At 33.3% G+C, this 18,393-nt stretch overlaps 2 protein-coding genes across 2 annotated transcripts; one reads left to right on the top strand and one right to left on the bottom strand.

Annotated features, from left to right (window-relative positions):
- The first annotated feature begins 1,615 nt into the window (after window positions 1-1,615).
- Window positions 1,616-2,766, top strand: LOC127138698 (FCS-Like Zinc finger 14). The gene is made up of 2 exons (XM_051065198.1): window positions 1,616-2,267; window positions 2,356-2,766. Exons 1-2 carry the CDS (start codon window positions 1,708-1,710, stop codon window positions 2,504-2,506), a joined length of 711 nt encoding a protein of 236 aa, XP_050921155.1. The 5' UTR covers window positions 1,616-1,707; the 3' UTR covers window positions 2,507-2,766.
- A 4,874-nt stretch (window positions 2,767-7,640) lies between these two features.
- Window positions 7,641-13,026, bottom strand: LOC127138697 (oligouridylate-binding protein 1). Its single transcript, XM_051065197.1, has 12 exons — window positions 12,680-13,026; window positions 12,331-12,392; window positions 11,955-12,057; window positions 11,054-11,130; window positions 10,918-10,979; window positions 10,740-10,827; window positions 10,519-10,594; window positions 10,380-10,410; window positions 9,262-9,393; window positions 8,719-8,804; window positions 8,126-8,299; window positions 7,641-8,038 (listed from the first exon to the last, which is right to left on the bottom strand). Exons 1-12 carry the CDS (start codon window positions 12,758-12,760, stop codon window positions 7,754-7,756), a joined length of 1,257 nt encoding a protein of 418 aa, XP_050921154.1. The 5' UTR covers window positions 12,761-13,026; the 3' UTR covers window positions 7,641-7,753.
- Window positions 13,027-18,393: the final 5,367 nt, after the last annotated feature.

Below are 18,393 nucleotides of genomic sequence, written 5' to 3'. Positions count from 1 at the left end.
CCTCTTTTAAAAAGACCATTATACTTTTATACTGATACATAATTCATAAAAAATATGAGAATTAAGTTATTTTCTAATTCTCCAACTGATACACATAAGATAATAGTAAGATTCGACTTTAAATGCAATATACTCTCCTCTATTATCAAATTTTCTTCAGACTTTTATATTTAAATGTGTTTAAGAGATCAAATTTATAAAAATTATGACATCATACATTTTTTATAATACAATACTACTAGTAAGGTATTGTTATAATTATATCTAAAAAAGCCAATAGATTATATCACAGGGGTATAAATGTAACTTAGTATTGAAAGGGATCATATTCCTAGCGGGCCCGACCAGGTCACTTTCATTTCTCAAAATCAGTGGGCTCCGTGATGTGGTTCGAGTCATCATGTCCCAATACAGTGTACACGTGGTCCTCTATCTAACGGTCCAAATCTCATAGAATTATTACCAATCAATGATAACGACCCCAAGTGTCATATCGACATCCTTACATATAATAAAATAATACAGTACTAATAAATCATAATCATTTTTTTAATAAAAAAATGTATAATCACATAACTACATAATTTTGTAATAAAATATACATGAATTGGAGATAAAGGCACTGTGCTTGAAGATTGTAGTAGATTTTACTGTGGTTGTGTATTATTAGTATAACATTTCATGTAACCCATATGAATCAGTTTAATACGCAAAGAGTTTTATTTAAACTTTTTTTTAAAGAGTTTTATTAAATATTAAATATTAAATCAAAATTAACAATTAAACTATTATTTTAAAGAAAGATGACTACTACAATTAATCATTTAATCTATTTATAATTAATATACCGAACTTTATTTTTAAGTAATGTTTAATATTTTATATAGGGGTATCTCAATAATTGAAAATGCCAAATTTTTCCTCAAGAATCTGGCCCACTGACAAGCGACCTTGATATATTTATTATTTTATTATTATTTTATTATATCAAAGGTTATCACAAGAAAGGAATCACTTTAAACAATAAGCAAATCAAATCAAAATATTATTATGAAACCACTTGTTTTAATTAAATTAAATAATCAAAAAGCTTTCATTTTTCTACAACTAATTACATCCTAAATTTTGATGAATTCAATTATTTTTCTTAATAATTTAATCCTATAAATTTTATCTTTTAAACTTAATAAATAAGATATCACATATTCAAATATGTACTTATTTTAATAGTTTAATACTCAAAATTTTATTTTTCAAAAATAATAAATAAATAAATATTGTAAATGTATTTTTAAATAATTTGATGCTCAAAATTTTATTTTTTTTAAATGAATAAATAAGATATCGTAGTAGGAATACAGAGTCTGAGTCTTGAAAAAATATCTAATTTATTTATTAAAAAAAATGAAAACTAAAAAAAAAGTATGAGTATGTGATTAAAAATGCAATAGGAATATAATCAAAAATAAATAAATATGAAAGTTGAAATAAAATAATAATTGTTGGGCATTTGTGAAGCAATGATGATCCACAAAATTCCAAACAAAACCAAGGGTTTAGCCCAACTACTCCAAAGAAATTAATATTAAGACCCTTGATATAACTTTATACTTTAATCTTAGTCTTATAAAGACACCCACTACTCTCTCCATTCCCTTCTTCAACACACAACACAACAACCATTCCTCTCTATTCTCTTCTCCGATCATGTTGAGGAAAAGACCCTCTCCAATGATCGGAAAATTGTCGGAACTCTTGGTCTCCGGCCACCGTATCATGAACACCACCGGAAGCCCAAGAGGCCCATTAGACACAAAGATGCAATCATCATCACCGAGAGGTTTAAAAAACTACGACCTCAGTAGCGTTGGTCTCAAGATCGTTGCAGCTCTCGATAGCAGCAACAAAACATGTGAAGTTTTGCCTAAACACGCTGTTTGTACATCGAATTTGAATCGATCAAGACCGATCCAAATTCAATCTGCGAAAAACGCAAACGGGTTTCAAATGGATTATTCAAGTATGGAAGAAGATGAAGAATACACATATGTCACATGCCATGTACCTAATAAAACCTTCACTAAGGTTTATTACGACGGTGAAGTTCGGAGACAACAAGGTCACAACAACAACAACAACGACGTTGGTGTTGTAAGAAGATCCGAACCGGAACCGGAACCGGAACCATTATTTCCAACCTCAAATTTTCTTAATTCATGTCACTTATGCGGAAAGAATCTACATGGAAAAGATATATACATGTATAGGTATTATTGATTAATCTAATTTAAATTTTTTTTTTAATGAATATTTTTGTTTAATTATTTGTTAATTACTGTATTTAATTTGTTGCAGAGGTGAGAAAGGGTTTTGTAGCACAGAGTGTCGTTCGAGTCAAATAATGATGGATGAACGAAAAGAGAGGTGTGGTTCAGAGGCTGTGGAATTGTCGAGTTCACCATATACAAGGGGTCAAATATTTTCAACTGGAATTCTTGCGGTTTAACTATTGATTAATTAGTATCTAAATCTGGATTAAGAAAATCGATAGATACTGTTAAGTAAATAATAATAATAATAATAATATATATACGGCTATACTATGGTTAACTGTATGAATATTTATATGAGAATTAAGATAGATATAGCTCGATCGTAACCAAAACGAAAATTTTGATGAGAAATAATGAGAGAGTGGATTATTTTGATGTAATGATATTATGCCCAAGGAATTATGAATTATGAACTCGAAATCTCAATTGCTTAGATCGATTTGTGTTGTTTATGAATTCTGTGTCAAACATAAACTAATTGGAAATATTTAAAGAATTATCTTGGTCAATGTTTTTCATTATGCTTCTAAATGAAAATATTTTTCAATTTAGTTATTGTGGATGTTTTGTTATATACCTTACCCGTTTTAGTTGGAATTATAACAATCTCAGGTATATTAAAGTTTGTTAAGAAAGAAATTTATAGTTACTCATTCATCCAAATATATATAAATAATGTAATTGAGACGAAGGGGTTTTCTTTCAACTTAGTTAAAGATTTTTTATTTGAAAATTTTGTAGTTTATGATTGTCATCTTCATACAAAAAAATGAGTTTCTCGTTTAAAATTGTATACTTTTTGTTCTTATTTAAGCACATACTTTGTCTTTAATAAAATAAAATAAAAAGTGTATTTGAATTTAGTTAATAATCTTAGTTTTGATAATATCTATAACAAAAAATTTAATATTAGTTATATTATTTTAGTCATTATATTTGAACCCCTTTGTATTTTTGAACACCTTTGAAATTTATTTTGATAGAATTTATGTAAAAATAGTCAATTGATAAAAAGTACTCTTGTTCTAAAATAAGTGTAGCATCTTATAAAATTATAAATTATTTGTTTCAAAATAAATATCGTTTTTAGTTTCAAATGCAATTCTAATGTTGAGGAGTGTATGGAGCAGTCACCTTATGCTCAATTCCATTATCCTCACAGAACTTTCTGAACTCTGTAGAGTTATACTCACCTCCACCATAAGTTTTGAGAATTTCCAGCTTTTGACCACCCTAATTCTCAGCCTTGATTCTGAATTTCTTAAATTCAGCAAATACCTCGTGTTTGAACTTTATAAGGGATACCCACGTGATTCTTGTGATCTCATCTACAAATGACATAGAATATTTATTCACTCCAAGTAAAGGTACTAGAAATGGTCCACACACATTAGAAGGCACCACACCCAGAGCATGTACCATCAGTATGCCAAATATGCATCATCGGACTCATAAGCCATCAATAGCACATATTCTTCATCATAATCTCCTTTGGCTACATTTTCTTCTTCTGGCTATCTTTCCTTGTTTAACCAACAATCAACAACGATGTGGCCAAACTTGTTACAACAGTAGCTCTGAACTTTCCTCTTGTTATACTTCTTTTTCCCCTTCTGAGCACTCTTCTGCCTTTCAGAAATTGAGGTTTCTGACTTCTGAACACCATCAGATCTCTTCATGGCTTCTGACCAAGACTGCTTTTGATATTTCTTTCTAGAAGCTGCTTTCAGAGCCTGCTGCTCTACCTCCATTTTAGAATTTCTCTTAGTCAGACGCAACTCTTGTGCTTATAGATTGCTTTGCAGCTCTTCAATTCTTACGGTGCTAAGATCCTTAGAATGTTCAATTTCTACCATAATGTAATCAAACTGAAGAGTAAGAGAGTTAAGTACCTTCTCAATGATACTTTCTTCAGAGAGAGTTTCTCCACACGACTTCATCTCATTCGTGATCATAATCACTCTGGAGATGTAGTTAGGTACCTTCTCATTATTCTTCACGCAGAGATTCTCATACTACTTACGTAGAGACGGAAGCTTTACCTTTTTCACTGATGCATCACCTCCGTAGCATCGTACTAGTGTGTCCCATGCAGCCTTCGTCGTCGTCGAATCAACGATTTTCTCAAACATGTTCACATCCACACACTAATGGATGTAGAACAACGCCTTCTGATCCTTCTTCTTCAGATCACGCTGAGCATTTCTCTACGCATCCATTGCATTTTCTGAAAGTACAACCTGAACGTAATCGTCGTTGACGAGATCAAGAACATCTTGAGCGTCAAACAACACATGCATCTGAATCATGCACTGATTCTAGTTATTGTCATCGAACACTAGAAACTTAGTACTCAGATTACCATTTTCGTTCATCTTCGATCTTGTGCAAATCACTCATATCTCACCAAATACTAGTGTTTCTCAATCCCGCAGAATCAAGAAATGTGATTCTTTTACAATTTTGATTCAGAAATTCAACGCGAATTCAGGAAACAAAATCAATCACACAACGCCTCACTGTTCACTCGTGTCTCCCTGTGGATCTGAATCGGAGCTCTAGATATTAATTGTTGGTGCATAAGGTGAAGAAAATGAAATGGAGAGAGAGAGAGAGAGAGAGAGAGAAAATAAACTCTAACAAACTTCCACTATTATTCCACTAACGGTTACACCGAGAATTATCACTCCATTACTTTTGTGTATAGCGTGTTACGTTACTTTTCTTAATGGCTAAACACACTACTCACTTATATACACAAATAATAATGTCATATAGATGAAATACTAAAATACTGAATTATCCTTCAACCAAACAAGGGTAGTTTGATAAAAATATTATTCTCTATCTTTCATTTATTACATTTTCTTAATAGGTATGAAATGACCAACTATAACAATTTTGGAACGGATGGAGTATATAATAATAATAATGTGAATTTATTTATTTGATAGAATTTATACAAAAATAATCTTATTAAAAAAATTATATAATAATATTGAAAGACTCTTAAATTCCAAATCATCTTATTAACAACAATTTTGTCTATTAAATCAACTCAGTTAATAATTCTATATGAACATAAATGCAGAGATGCAGGTCGAAACTTATTCATCAATTTCTACTACTAAACTATTTAATAAAAATAATAATAAACACAATAAGAGGCCCTTTATTGATATAAGTATTTTGTGGACTAAGTTCTACATCTAACATTGATTATTAATATGGTTGTTTTTGTCATTTCCTTGTGTTTGAGTAGAGTCTCTTTTAATAATTGTAGTATATTTTATTTAAGTATTTTTTTTAAATTAAAATGTAGTATCTCTTACTTCTAAATCAATTATGTTTTCTTTATTACGTGACCTAAAACAGAAAAAAAAGCTCAATCATAGGAGATTTTCAAGCACTAAGCTTACATGAAAGTTAGAAATAATCAACTTAACCCTCCAAGTTCCTAGGTTGAAAAAAAAAACAATTAATTAATCAACTTGAATTTTGGGTTGGTATTAACTTCAAATCCCATTTGCATGATTTCAATCATTTTTTATAAAATTGAGAATAAAGTTTGGTGTAAGAATTAAAAAACATTACTACTAGTACTTTCTCTTATTTCTTCTCTTCCCCTTTTGTTTTCTAGTGCATTGCTTTCATTGTAGCCCATACATGGTTAACAAGTCATGTAAGATGACAAAAGAGAAAGAAGAGTTGAGAGAGGTGTAATAAGTGGGGTATTAAGAGCTTATTTTTTGAACACAAGAAGAAGCTACTATCTCATAAATGTGTTATTTCGTCGTTTAAGTTGATGCCATTTGAGTAGGGACCATAAAATGGAACACATTGAAAATGAAAGGAGCATCATAATATGACAAGGGAATCCAACTATTGGTGTGCCTGTCCCATCCCACTAACAAAAAACTAAATCATCAAAATCAAACAAGCTATGGTCTATAAGAAAATCAATGCTATGGTTCACAGCTACTTTGTGTCGGAACTTGAAACCTCTTTTATTATTCCATGGTATATGCCCCACTACTACTAAAGTTTTATATTTTTAGCTCTCAATTTTTTTCACTAAAAAGTGAATATCATTGTGTTTTCTGTTCTTCAAGAGACTAGAGAGGAAAGTGATGTATTGATATGAGTAGACATGTTGCTTTTATAAGCTCTATAGCTTACCTCTTAAGCTATGTAACCTTTATTCATATAACTCAATGTCGATTTATATGATAAATTTGTCCCTTGATAATTTCACTTGTATATTTTATGAAAAAAACAGATAAAAATTGTTTTGCATCGTTCGTAAGACACACGAAAGATCGAATATCAAGCATCAAAATGGTTATATTAAACATGTGATTCTCCATCTCTCCCGAGGATAAGTGATCAAGTCATTTATCATATATCTCACCAAATGATTTATCTTATATTTCATCAAAATAGTTATACCAAACATACAATCACTTAACATAAGTGATCACATCGTCTACATGATCACGTCCTCTATCATATATCTCGTCATTTGTATCTAATTAAACATCCTCCTCCTTCATCTCGGTCAAAAATACATGATCATGTTTTCTTTCTATCATATATCACACCGTTTATATCTAATTGAATGATCGTTAAACATACCACACGTAGGCAGCGTTGACCACATACTATATAAAAATCAAATTGCAAATTGATGTATTTAATTCATTTTCACTTTCATTATTTTTCACTTCATCCCTCCGCAACTAGTTTCTTGTTACCGAACAAATATCTTATTCTTCCGCACTAAAACACATAATTTTGTATATTTTAAAGATAATTTTTTTGTTAATGGCTTTCACATCAAGCTCATGGTCATAAAGAAAATACATGCGTTGATTAACAAGAATAACTTACTATTCATACATTAAATTATTTTGATGAGCATTTTCGTGGATAGAGTATTTTTCAAGAACTTGACTATTATTCTGTTAAACAGTGTAAGAACAAACAAAGCTACCGATAGTTATCATCAAGGGCGTTCTATAATGCAAGAACTGTGCTATACACATTCATAGGGTTTATTATAAAATATTTTCTCATCTAGTATATATGAGAGAAGCTTTTTTTTTATAAGAAATAGTCCAAATATTTAAAAAAAGAAAAAAACTCAGTTTATTCAAAAATATAGAATGTTGCTGTTTGTGGATATTTCCCACTATTGTACTGTGTATATGAAAACTCAATATTTTGGTAGTAAGAAAGTGATATATTTTAGTAATACAAATGTATAGGGCATAATATAAAGGTGCATAAGAAAAAGATTGAGAAGAATGAAAGGAAAAAAGAGCAAACCAAATTAACATACAGTATTGTAAAACCATTCTAGCGGCTCAATAGACTTGATAATAAACAGCTCCTTTGTTTCTCTTAGGGGTTTGAACATTTTACTGATAGTACATAAGGTTCTGGGCGGCGGCGACATTAGGGAATCCTGTACCATACCCAGCTCCAAGAGCACCCATTCCCATGGCTGCCTGCTTAAGGGCATGCTGATTCTGCTGCTGTTGCAGAAGGGCGTGTGCACCGTTCATTTTGCTCAAAGCCATCTGGCGTTCATACGCTGCAAGACCGGCAAGTGAAAAACCTGGCACTGGTACATGCGGAGAAGCTGGTGGAGGAAGAGGAGTAGAGGCTGTTCCCGGAGGAGTTGGCTTGCTACCCCATGAACACTGCAAAATAACAATAAAAAAGATCAGATAACAGGTATAACATTTTCAATGATATGGTGTTAAGAACTTTGTTAATAAGGCGTTTACCTTGATAGGTTTACCGAACAGAAACCGAGTGTTACCCATCTGTATAGCAAGAGCTGCTTCACCATGGGTACTGTATCTCACAAACCCAAAACCTTTATCCCGTTGCACCCTAACATCTTCAATAGTTCCAACACCGAGGGCGTGAAAATGATGATGGAGATCGACAGAAGTAACCTGCAATTAATTAACAGAACATGAGAACAAACACAAGGCAATTTTAGAACAAACTGAATTCACAGGACTCTGGTATGCATGTTATATATAACGCGCAAATCTTGCTATGTTTATTTCATGAAAATATTTTCCGTTTTCATTTTTCTAAATTGTGCTAATTTAAATTACTAATAATAAGACAATAGACTAATGAAGCAAGCAATTTGTGTGCGCTTTTTGGAAACAGTGAAAATGTCGAAAATTTGTTTTCATTATTTTCAGAAATGCATCACCCCAAACTATCATTTCATCTTCTCTCTATCACAATGGTTCACTTTAAAAGTCTCGCATCTTATAAGCAAGTTAAAATGGACACATTTAGAATATGAAAATAGAAAATGTTTAAACAGAAAATGTCAGAAAACAATCTTAATCCTTGCCTCTGGAGCAAGATTGCCAACATAAACAGTGGTGTATTGGGGATTCTTCTCTGGACCGTCATAACTGGTAATTTCTTGCCGTTCTTCTACAATAAGTAAAAGCCAACCAAGAATTGGAAATTATTCACTAAGCAAAACAATCAAAGCAACTCTTGCAATATATAGTTAGAAAAAACAAAATATCTAGATGCAACAAAAATGTCAACCATAATGTAGATATTAAAAATAACCCTACTATTGTAACAACATTCAACAGCTTTAAAGCTATTATTTGGATAAACCCCATTAAAATATCATATGAAGCCAACTTCAATATTTGATATCTCAACAAAAAGGCTTAAAAAAATTTACTTTCAATTGGAATATTTATAAAAACAATGAGGCGGTAACAGATTTCATCAGATATCACTGTATACTTTATAAGTGTTTTCAGAAAGAAAAAAAAAATTGGAACTAGAATCCAATGGCTAAGACAACTGCATACCACAAAAAATAAAGAAAAAAAAATGAAAACACCGCTGAAGGAATCTTAGTGTAATAAACCTGTGATCTCCCCAGAAACTCCACTAGCTAACTCCACAACAACTTTGCAATCTGAACTCTGCTTTTCATCATTGGTATTGGCTCCTTTCGTGGCCCAATTACAACGAATCTGTCTACTGCCAAGCCATTTACCTGATGTGTCAGAGGAAAACGTTAAGAATTTCAGTTAACTGAAGCACTATATGTAATTAAATAGGCTCTAATACCAAAATGTAAGGCATTACTAAAGTCCTTCAAATTTAATATAAGAATTTCATCTAACATTAACTAAAACATAAGTAAAATCCACAAAGTCTACAAATACAATGATAGGTCATATAATTCATAAACCAAATTGACTCTTAAAAGAAACCCCCTAGACTACGACTCAGTGACATGATCCGGTAATTGACTTGGCTTGACATTGGATGGCTGATGAGTAAATCTGGATACTCCTCAGCTTTCCAATGTTAATGGACACCAGTAAATATTTTAAACTGTTTTATTATATTCTATGTTATTGTGCTTTATATAACTCACAATGTTTGGGATTTAAAAATTAGTAACACGTTAATTCAATGAGCAAAACATACAATTAGAATTATCGCTAATTTACTGCTACTAGTGAGGTGATTAATTGAATGCCAAATGTTTAGGGTCCAAAATAACTGATGAGAGTGTTCCTTTGATACTTCAGCATAAACAACAAAAGTAGCCGCCCACCGTCGAATCACCCTAGTATATGTTTTAACTATGGAATAGGTAACTTGTGTATGTTAATTTTCAGATAAAATGTGATCCCAACTAAAAAAATAAAATCAATTAGAACTTGCAGCAAGGCATGGATTATAATGTCTTAAAATACTCACATCTTAAAAGTTGAGAAAATATAAATGATACGGTATCAATTACTATACACACACAGATTTCACTTCAACTATGTTGAAATGTGATTCCAACTAAAAAAATAAATTCGATTAGAACTTGCAGCAAGACATGGAATATAATGTCTTAAAATATTCACATCTTAAAAGTTGAAAAAATATTAAATGATATGGTATCAATTACTACACACACAGATTTCATTTCAACTATGTTGAAAATGAAAAACTAGCAATTGCAAGATAAAAATATCTTACCAGTTAACTCATTTATGGCACTTTGCGCTTCCTGATAAATTACATACAAAACAAAGTCACCCAACCATTAGCATGGCTAGCACATAGAAATAACCAAAGACAAAGATAACAAATGTAAAACTGAAGACTTCATTCATGCCTGCTGATTTCGAAAAGAAACAAATCCAAATCCCCTGGATCTGCCTGTCTTCTGATCCCACATTACCCTTGCATCTCTGCAATAAAACAGCTTATAAGTGTCATGATATTAATGAGTGAATTGATATCAGACACATTCACAACAAATACAAGGGAAAAAAAACCAACCTCAGAACAAATAGAAAAAAGAAAGGAAAAAATATAAGGGTGTATAAAACTTACGAGCAACTAGAATACACAGAGAAGCAAGCATACAGAGTTGCATCTGTAACCTCGGGACTAAGGTCACCAACAAAAATATGAAAGTGTCCTAAATCCAAATGAATAGTAAAGGTAAATTTGTGATGAACAAGATACATGCAAGATTAACTCCAAAAGTACACAGTCGGCAGAATATAACCTGAAGTGTCTTCTCTCTGGCCACGAGCATAAGCCCAGTTAACTTTGATAGCCTGTCCAAAACTGCAGACAGCGTGTTAAAACTTAAAACCACAAACTAACAAAAGTTGTTTTGACTAAAATTACATTACACATACATATTCCTTCCGTTGAGAGTAACAATAGCAATAGCAGCTGAACTGCGATCAAAGTAGTCGACAAATCCATATGATGACTGCAGATGACAATATAAAGCAGATCATCATCTTAGAAACAACAACAGAAAAACTGCATCACATGAAAAAACCTATATGGTCAACTGTCTAGTGAGATATTTTTTGGTTATTACTCCCTCTGTTTTATAATAAGTGCCCATTTTACAACATTTATACACCTCAGACTATCTCTCCCTTTAGAACACCAATGCAACATTTATTAATTATGTGTGGTCCTCCTAAATATCTCAAATTTCGTTTCTAATCCCTCAAAATATTTCCTTCAAATAATAGTTCTCCTAAAATTTTTCATCCACACTTTTAGTCCCTAATACTAAAACGGTCGCTAAAACTGTTGCTAATTCAGTCGCTAAGTAATAAACCATTGCTAAAACCGTCATTAATCCAGTCGCTAAATTGTAAAAATCGTCGCTAAGTTGCAGGAGAGGCCAAAAGCGTGGATGGAAAATTTTATGAGGACCATTCTTTAAAGGAAATATTTTATTAAAAACGAAATTTAAGATATTTAGGAAAACCACGAACATATTTAACCCTATTTACTAATATATTCTAATTTATTATATTTCAACTCACCTAACTACTCCACTAATAACTAATGGTATTTTATTAAATTAAATTTACTTTATCATTGTTTTTTTTAAAAGTGTGTAAAACTCAAACGGGAACTTTTCTTTTTGATAAGCCTCAAAGGGGCACTTAAAATGAGACAAAGGGAGTAAATAATTGGTTCCTAACATAACTAACAAAAACAGTGAACTTTTGTAACTTTACCAATCCATCAATTTAATTTCTGTAAGATGAGATCATTATCAAGAAAACTAACCTTCTCTTTCCGAATAAGCTTGCAACCTTCAAGCGCGCCAGCATTTGAAAAAAGCTCTTGAAGAAGTGCTTCTGTAACTTGAGGATGAATGTTGCCTACATAGCTGCATTTCTTCAAAAGTGATTAGATATACAAAACACAAAACACAACACAAAAGCAAAAAAAAAGAAAAACTACATAAAGGAAATTGAATCCAGTGTCTACAAAAAGTAGAAACCAATTGAAAAAGCAAGAATCAATTATGCTAAAGATTATCTTATAGAGGAAATGAAGTCCACAAAATACTAAACTTGGTAAAAATCACTAATTTAAAAAAAACAAAGAAATTTATTATAAAAAAAAACAAAGTAAAATTAAAATGTCTATTAACACTCACACACTGCGGCATGTACTTGAATCAAAGCCAGGAGGCAGATTTCCACTCAAGATAGGCTCTATCTGCAAAATAAAAATGTAAAAAAACAAAAAAGGAAAAAAAATCCTAAAATCAAAATTATGTGTTCTCCTCTCTACTAATCTAATCAAACAAAATTCAACAAAACAAAAATACCTGAGATTTAATTAAATTCAAGCAAACACCAAAATTGAATAGTAATTTACCTATAATTGTTTCTAATGCGATGAACAGTTATGATCGAGCAAATAGCAAATAATTGAAGTGAAAACAGTAATCAGAAGAATACTTGATTATGAAGAAATGAAGCAGAAAAAGCAGCAATAAGTACCTGAGGAGGAGTGATAAGAGCTGGGTGATGGTAGAGAGAGTGTTGCATAATTGGATTCTGTCTAAGCTTTTGTGGTAGCATATTCAGTTTCTAGGGTTAGGGTTACAGAGGTAGGAGAAGCAAAGGAGAAGCAAAGGAGAGTCAAAATTGAAAAAGAAGAGAAAAGAAAAGAAGAAGAAGAAGAAAAGGGAAAAGAAAGAAAAAAGAAAAGAAAAAAAGAAAAGAAAAAAAAGAAAAAACCCTCGAAAGAGAGGGTGAAGAAGAAATGACAGACAATGGAAAGAAGATGAAGATGATATACTGGATTGTGTTAAGGGGAGTCTTTCAGAGTCAGAGTTTGGCTTTAATATAGTACTAGTACTTCTCCAAGTAATTAGTGAAGCTCTTTGAAAAAATAAATAAATAATAAATAAATGAAATTAAAAATGGGAAACACGGAAAGTGATATGTTAATGTCGGGACCACAAATAGGCTTGTTTCGGTGAGCCTAACTACCTACTGGGCTATCGGATTGAACGGGCATTATAAGGAGTACAGTTCTTTGTCTATTTCTTTTTCCACCCCTAATTCTGCCAGAAACTTTTTTAAAATCTAAGATTTTAAGGTTGCAAACCCCGTTCTTGTAGTAAGTTGCGCCTAAGTTACATTCAAATACATGTTTTCTTATCTTTGAGCTTTTATTTTACATAAACATTAATAATTAGTCATAACATAAGTAATGTTATGATAAAGAGTTCGTAATATAACATGTCATCCGAAATACATACTACATGATATATCTTATACAAATATATATCAAAATATCATAAATAAAATATATAATATTAAAATACATCATAGTGTGACGCACGCTACCTACCCTTCCTTCTCAATCCTTAATGTAGTAAGACATTCTTAGTTTGTCTCAGATTTTGGTGCACAACATTGTGAACCACAATATTGTTCTTAAAATCATCGTTAAATAATATTTCAAATGTAATATCTTAGATACTGGTGCATGTACAAACCAAACTATATGCATGGTAAGCCTTCTTTTTAGCTGTCACCTCTGCAAGTGCTTTCTCCTAAACTAATATCGATAACTCTCCTTCAAGCATGGGCATCAGGTAATGATTTGATTTTAAAAAATCCACCTTGGCTCCAACCATCACTATCTGCATCGTAGACACTTGATGCGACTAAGTGTCTTTGCAATAATCTAAAAAATTTTGAATCATGCACGAGTCCCCTTTGTCTTTTTCAGCTTTTTGTCCAACATTTGTCGATTCAAATTCATATATACATATAGTTCCATTGTTTCTTATTTGTTCATTGTTGTGTAGTCCACTAAATGGCGTTGGATAGATAATGCAACAAACACGACACATCAATTAATCTTACTATCATCTCCATAATCGGTAGATGGAAGCTACTAGTCTCCTCATGCCACCTTGCAAGAAAAATAGTTAGTGGATCAGGATCAATATGGATGTAGCCCAAGGTGGCAATGGTGATTTGTTCAGTGCCTCTAATAGCATCGTTAGACCATTTTTTGATTGGAGTAGTTAAACACATGATCTGTTTTCCCTTACAAACACATTTAAGTGTTTGGTAATGAAACTGAAGAAATAAATAAATTAGAAGGAATATAAAACATTTGAATCGATTGACGTATCATACATGTCTCTCTTGTACATATCTTTCTACGTAGCCTCCGTAAAGTATAAATATGTATTGCCCAAAAAAAGTAAAGGTATGTGTGTGTTCCCCCTATAAGGGCATGGAAACTCAGAGACCATAGTAGATATATTACACGAATGGGGTGAGGGTTAGCTCGTAGTGGAAAGTAGCCATGTATGGTTATTTTTGAGGTCGTTTAAGGGACCATCTTACGTGAGATGACAGACCTTGCTGGTGGTCGACGCTGCTAGATTGCAGGCAGGCGATTAGAGTGATATTGTTAGGGTTACTCTGAGTAGCGTGTTCTCTGAGTAACTTTGGCTCGTAGTGAGTATGTATCACTTGAGTCTCTTATCTCGTTGAGATGCGGGTATTTATAGGGATTCCTGATTCCTAGGGCTTTCTTGGAAAAGGTTATCGCCCATCCAGTCAAAAGGTGGATTGTTAAATTCTTATTTCCAAGGGATATGTTATTCAATAACTATCACAACTTTTATGTTATCCAAGACACATCTTATCCTACTTTTCTCCTTCCCAAAGGCGAGGAAAATATAGCGGCGAGGCAGTACCTCCCTTGGGGCGACTTTGCATCGTTGTCCCTTTTCCTATGACAGTCCCAAGATGTCTCCCTAGGAAAGGTTATTTGCAAATATATCACGTAGCCCGGCAGGGGAGACACTTGGTCCCCCAATCAAGCCGTCAATCTTTTCAGGAAGAACCTACATCAAGTCCTCTAGCAATACTTGACACCAAGTCTTTGGGGATTGACATAAGTCGCGCCCGTTTAGGAATGACTTTGGAAGCTATATCGCCTGAGGAGGTACTGAGTCCCTCGCGCAAAACCTTTTTTTGCTCTGGGAGTTCTAAGTCCCTCATATGTTATATCATGTAGCCCGACCGGGTGGACACCGAGTCCCTCAGGCGGGTCGTCAATCTTTAAGGTGATACCTTCATCGAGCCCTCTAGTAATATTTTCCACTAAGTTTGTAGGGCTTGGTATAGGTTGCGCTCATTTGGGCATGACTTCAAAAGCTATCTCGCCTGAGTAGATGCTGAGTCCCTCAAGTGAGGCTTTTTCATCTAGGGATTCTAAGTCCCTTAGATATTATATCATGTATCCCGACTGGGGGGACGTCGAGTCCCTCAAGCGGGTCGTTAACCTTTTAGATGGGTCCTCAATCGATCCCTCTAGCGAGACTTTACACTAAGTCTCTGGGATTGATATAGGTCACACGTGTTTGGGCATGCGTTCGAAAGCTATCTCACTTGAAAAGATATCGAGTTCCTCGTCCGAGGCGTTTCCCTCTAGGGATTCTAAGTCCCTCAAATTTTATATCATGCAGCCCGACCGGGGAGACACCGAGTCCCTCAAGCGGTTCGTAAATCTTTCGGGCGGGACCTCCATCAAGCCCTCTAGTAAGACTTGACACTAAGTCTCTGAGGATTGATATAGGTCACGCCTGTTTGGACATGACTTCGGAAGTTATCTTGCCCGAGGAGATGTTGAGTCCCTCAGGCGAAGCTTTTTCCTCTAGGGATTCTAAATCCCTCGAATGTTATATCATGTAGCCCGACTAGGGGACGTCGAGTCCCTTAGGCGGGTCATTAATCTTTTAGGAGGGACCTAATCTAACACTCTAGCAAGACTTGACACTGAGTATTTGTGGCTTGATATAGGTTGTGCTCGTTTGGGCATAACTTCAAAAGTTATCTCGCCTAAGGAGATATTAAGTCCCCCATGCGAGGCTTTTCCCTCTAGGGATTCTAAGTCTCTCAGATGTTATATCATGTAGCCCGACTGAGGGGATGTCGAGTCCCTTAGACGGTACCACTATTGATCCTTTTACCAAGACTTAACACTAAATCTCAGGGCTTGATATATGTCGCATCCATTTGGGAATGACTTGTATGTATTGGTCCCGTCCGAGGAGACTCTTAGTCCCTTAAGTGGAGGCTTTAGATGAACTTTATTTGTATCGCTCCTACAGGCAGAAAGAATCCTCTGATGGGAGTCAATTGGCCATGTATTACCTTGAGGAGCATCAAGGATCCTTCTCTGAAGGATCGGCATACTATTGCCATGAGGGGCGACAAGGATCCTTTCATGAAGGTCTAGAATAATATTGTCACGAGGGGTGACAAGGATTCTTCTTTCAAGGTCCAACGTAACATTGCCACGAGGAGCGACAATGATCTGTCCATGAAGGTTCAGCATAATATTGCCACGAGGGACGACAAGGATCCTTCAGTGAAAGTCCATCGTAATATTTCCACAAGAGCTTATTTGGTTTAAATCAGACTAGTGGGAATTGGTATAAGAAGCTCACGTCTTTACTTCTAAAACTAGGATACACTAAGTCAAGTTCAGATTATTCAATGTTTACTCTCAAAAGGGACAATCACATCACTATCATACTAATATATATTTATGATATTATACTAGACGGAACCTGATTAGTGCATTTTCAGGCACATTCTTTCACTATTATATTACAATGATTCTAGAGTGTCTTTTGTTATTTATACTATTTTAGTGTGTTTCCTTAACTTAGTTTATTGTTATATTTATTTTAATTTCTATGATATTTTCTAATAAAAAACTATTTACATCCTCTTGCTGGGCAGGTTATAACTTGGACTACGAGAACCAGATTGACGTGTTCTAATAAGCGTTAGAAATCTGAGAGGATAAACTAAAAATTTCATGTTGAAGCCAGAAGTAGATTCAGAGTGTAGAAAACTCGAATAAATCGTTTTAGTTTCTGACTTTAGAAAATAATTAGTTTTGGGTCAGTTTTTATATTTTTCGACCCGGTTAGTATTATAACCCTAATTCCTTGTTTCACATAAACAAAAGCAGTCGCGGTACTGTTGATTCACCTAATTCACTATTTATGAATTTTTTTGCTTTGTACAATTTTCATGAAGAACTAATCTCGAAGGCAAATTCTGTTGATTACGGGTTCCACTGCTTTGAGGTTATTTTATTCCAATTCAATTTCAATTTTTGTTCAATTTTGTCTATGAATTTGTTTGCTTAATTCGATTGCTTTCATTTTCTTAATTCGATCGCTACTCATATGATATAATTGATTAAATTCGATTGTATGCATGTTCCTAATTATAATCGTGTGTCAACTTAGCTTATTCGTTAGCTCCGCATAATCTTTAAACTGTCATGCTTAATGCGGTTAACATGAACATAATTCACATGATATTGATAGCGTTTATCTAATTGATCTCATAATCGAATAGAATCGAAGTCGCTTAGGGGATTGGATTTACAATAGCCAGTGATAAGTCGGAACCAAAATCAGTAGGATTAGTCATTTTAGCTTATTCGTAATCAAACCATTTTTACTGTTATTATATTTGAAACCTAAACCTTAAAACCCTTCATCATTTTCACTTGGTAAAATTCAATACAAGAGTCCATGTGATACGACATTCGAGTGTCGCTTCCCTAAATTATATTTTTTAATTACTCGTTTTTGACCCGTGTGCGACAGCGAATGAGAACCTCTTTGTCTAAATTTGACAACATCAAATGTATTTTAGACAACTATTTAAAATCAAGGAGGTAGGTACCTTGAATACGTTTTTGGTCTTCAAGTGACACACTCAAAGGAAGACAATGTTAATTCACAAATAAAGTATTGCTTGGATCTATTGAATGATACCAGACTATAGGAATTAAAACATGATTTACCATTTTTGAATTCCTCAACGAGATTGCAACAAGATCAAAGTAAACCTTTTGAAAACATTTGATACGAACCAAAAAAAATGGAATATGAATGAAAAGATGAAAACATAAATTTATGTAGATAATTTTGAAATATTATATAACACAGGTTTTCGAGAGCCTATATCTCCACAACTCATATTCTTCCTAGTTTTCGTGAATGCTTTCCTAATTCTGGTTCACAATTAATCTGAAGGGTTGTGACTCTTAAATTTTATGATGTTTGGTTCCAAGGGTTGCATCATTTCTCCACCAGTTACATCCTCTTGGGTCACACTTGTTGGCAGTTTGGCACCAATGGGTGTGTCTT

Source organism: Lathyrus oleraceus, chromosome 4, assembly GCF_024323335.1.
Source record: "Lathyrus oleraceus cultivar Zhongwan6 chromosome 4, CAAS_Psat_ZW6_1.0, whole genome shotgun sequence".
In the NCBI taxonomy this organism is placed as follows: domain Eukaryota; kingdom Viridiplantae; phylum Streptophyta; class Magnoliopsida; order Fabales; family Fabaceae; genus Lathyrus; species Lathyrus oleraceus.
This window is presented reverse-complemented; position numbering and strand designations above follow the sequence as displayed.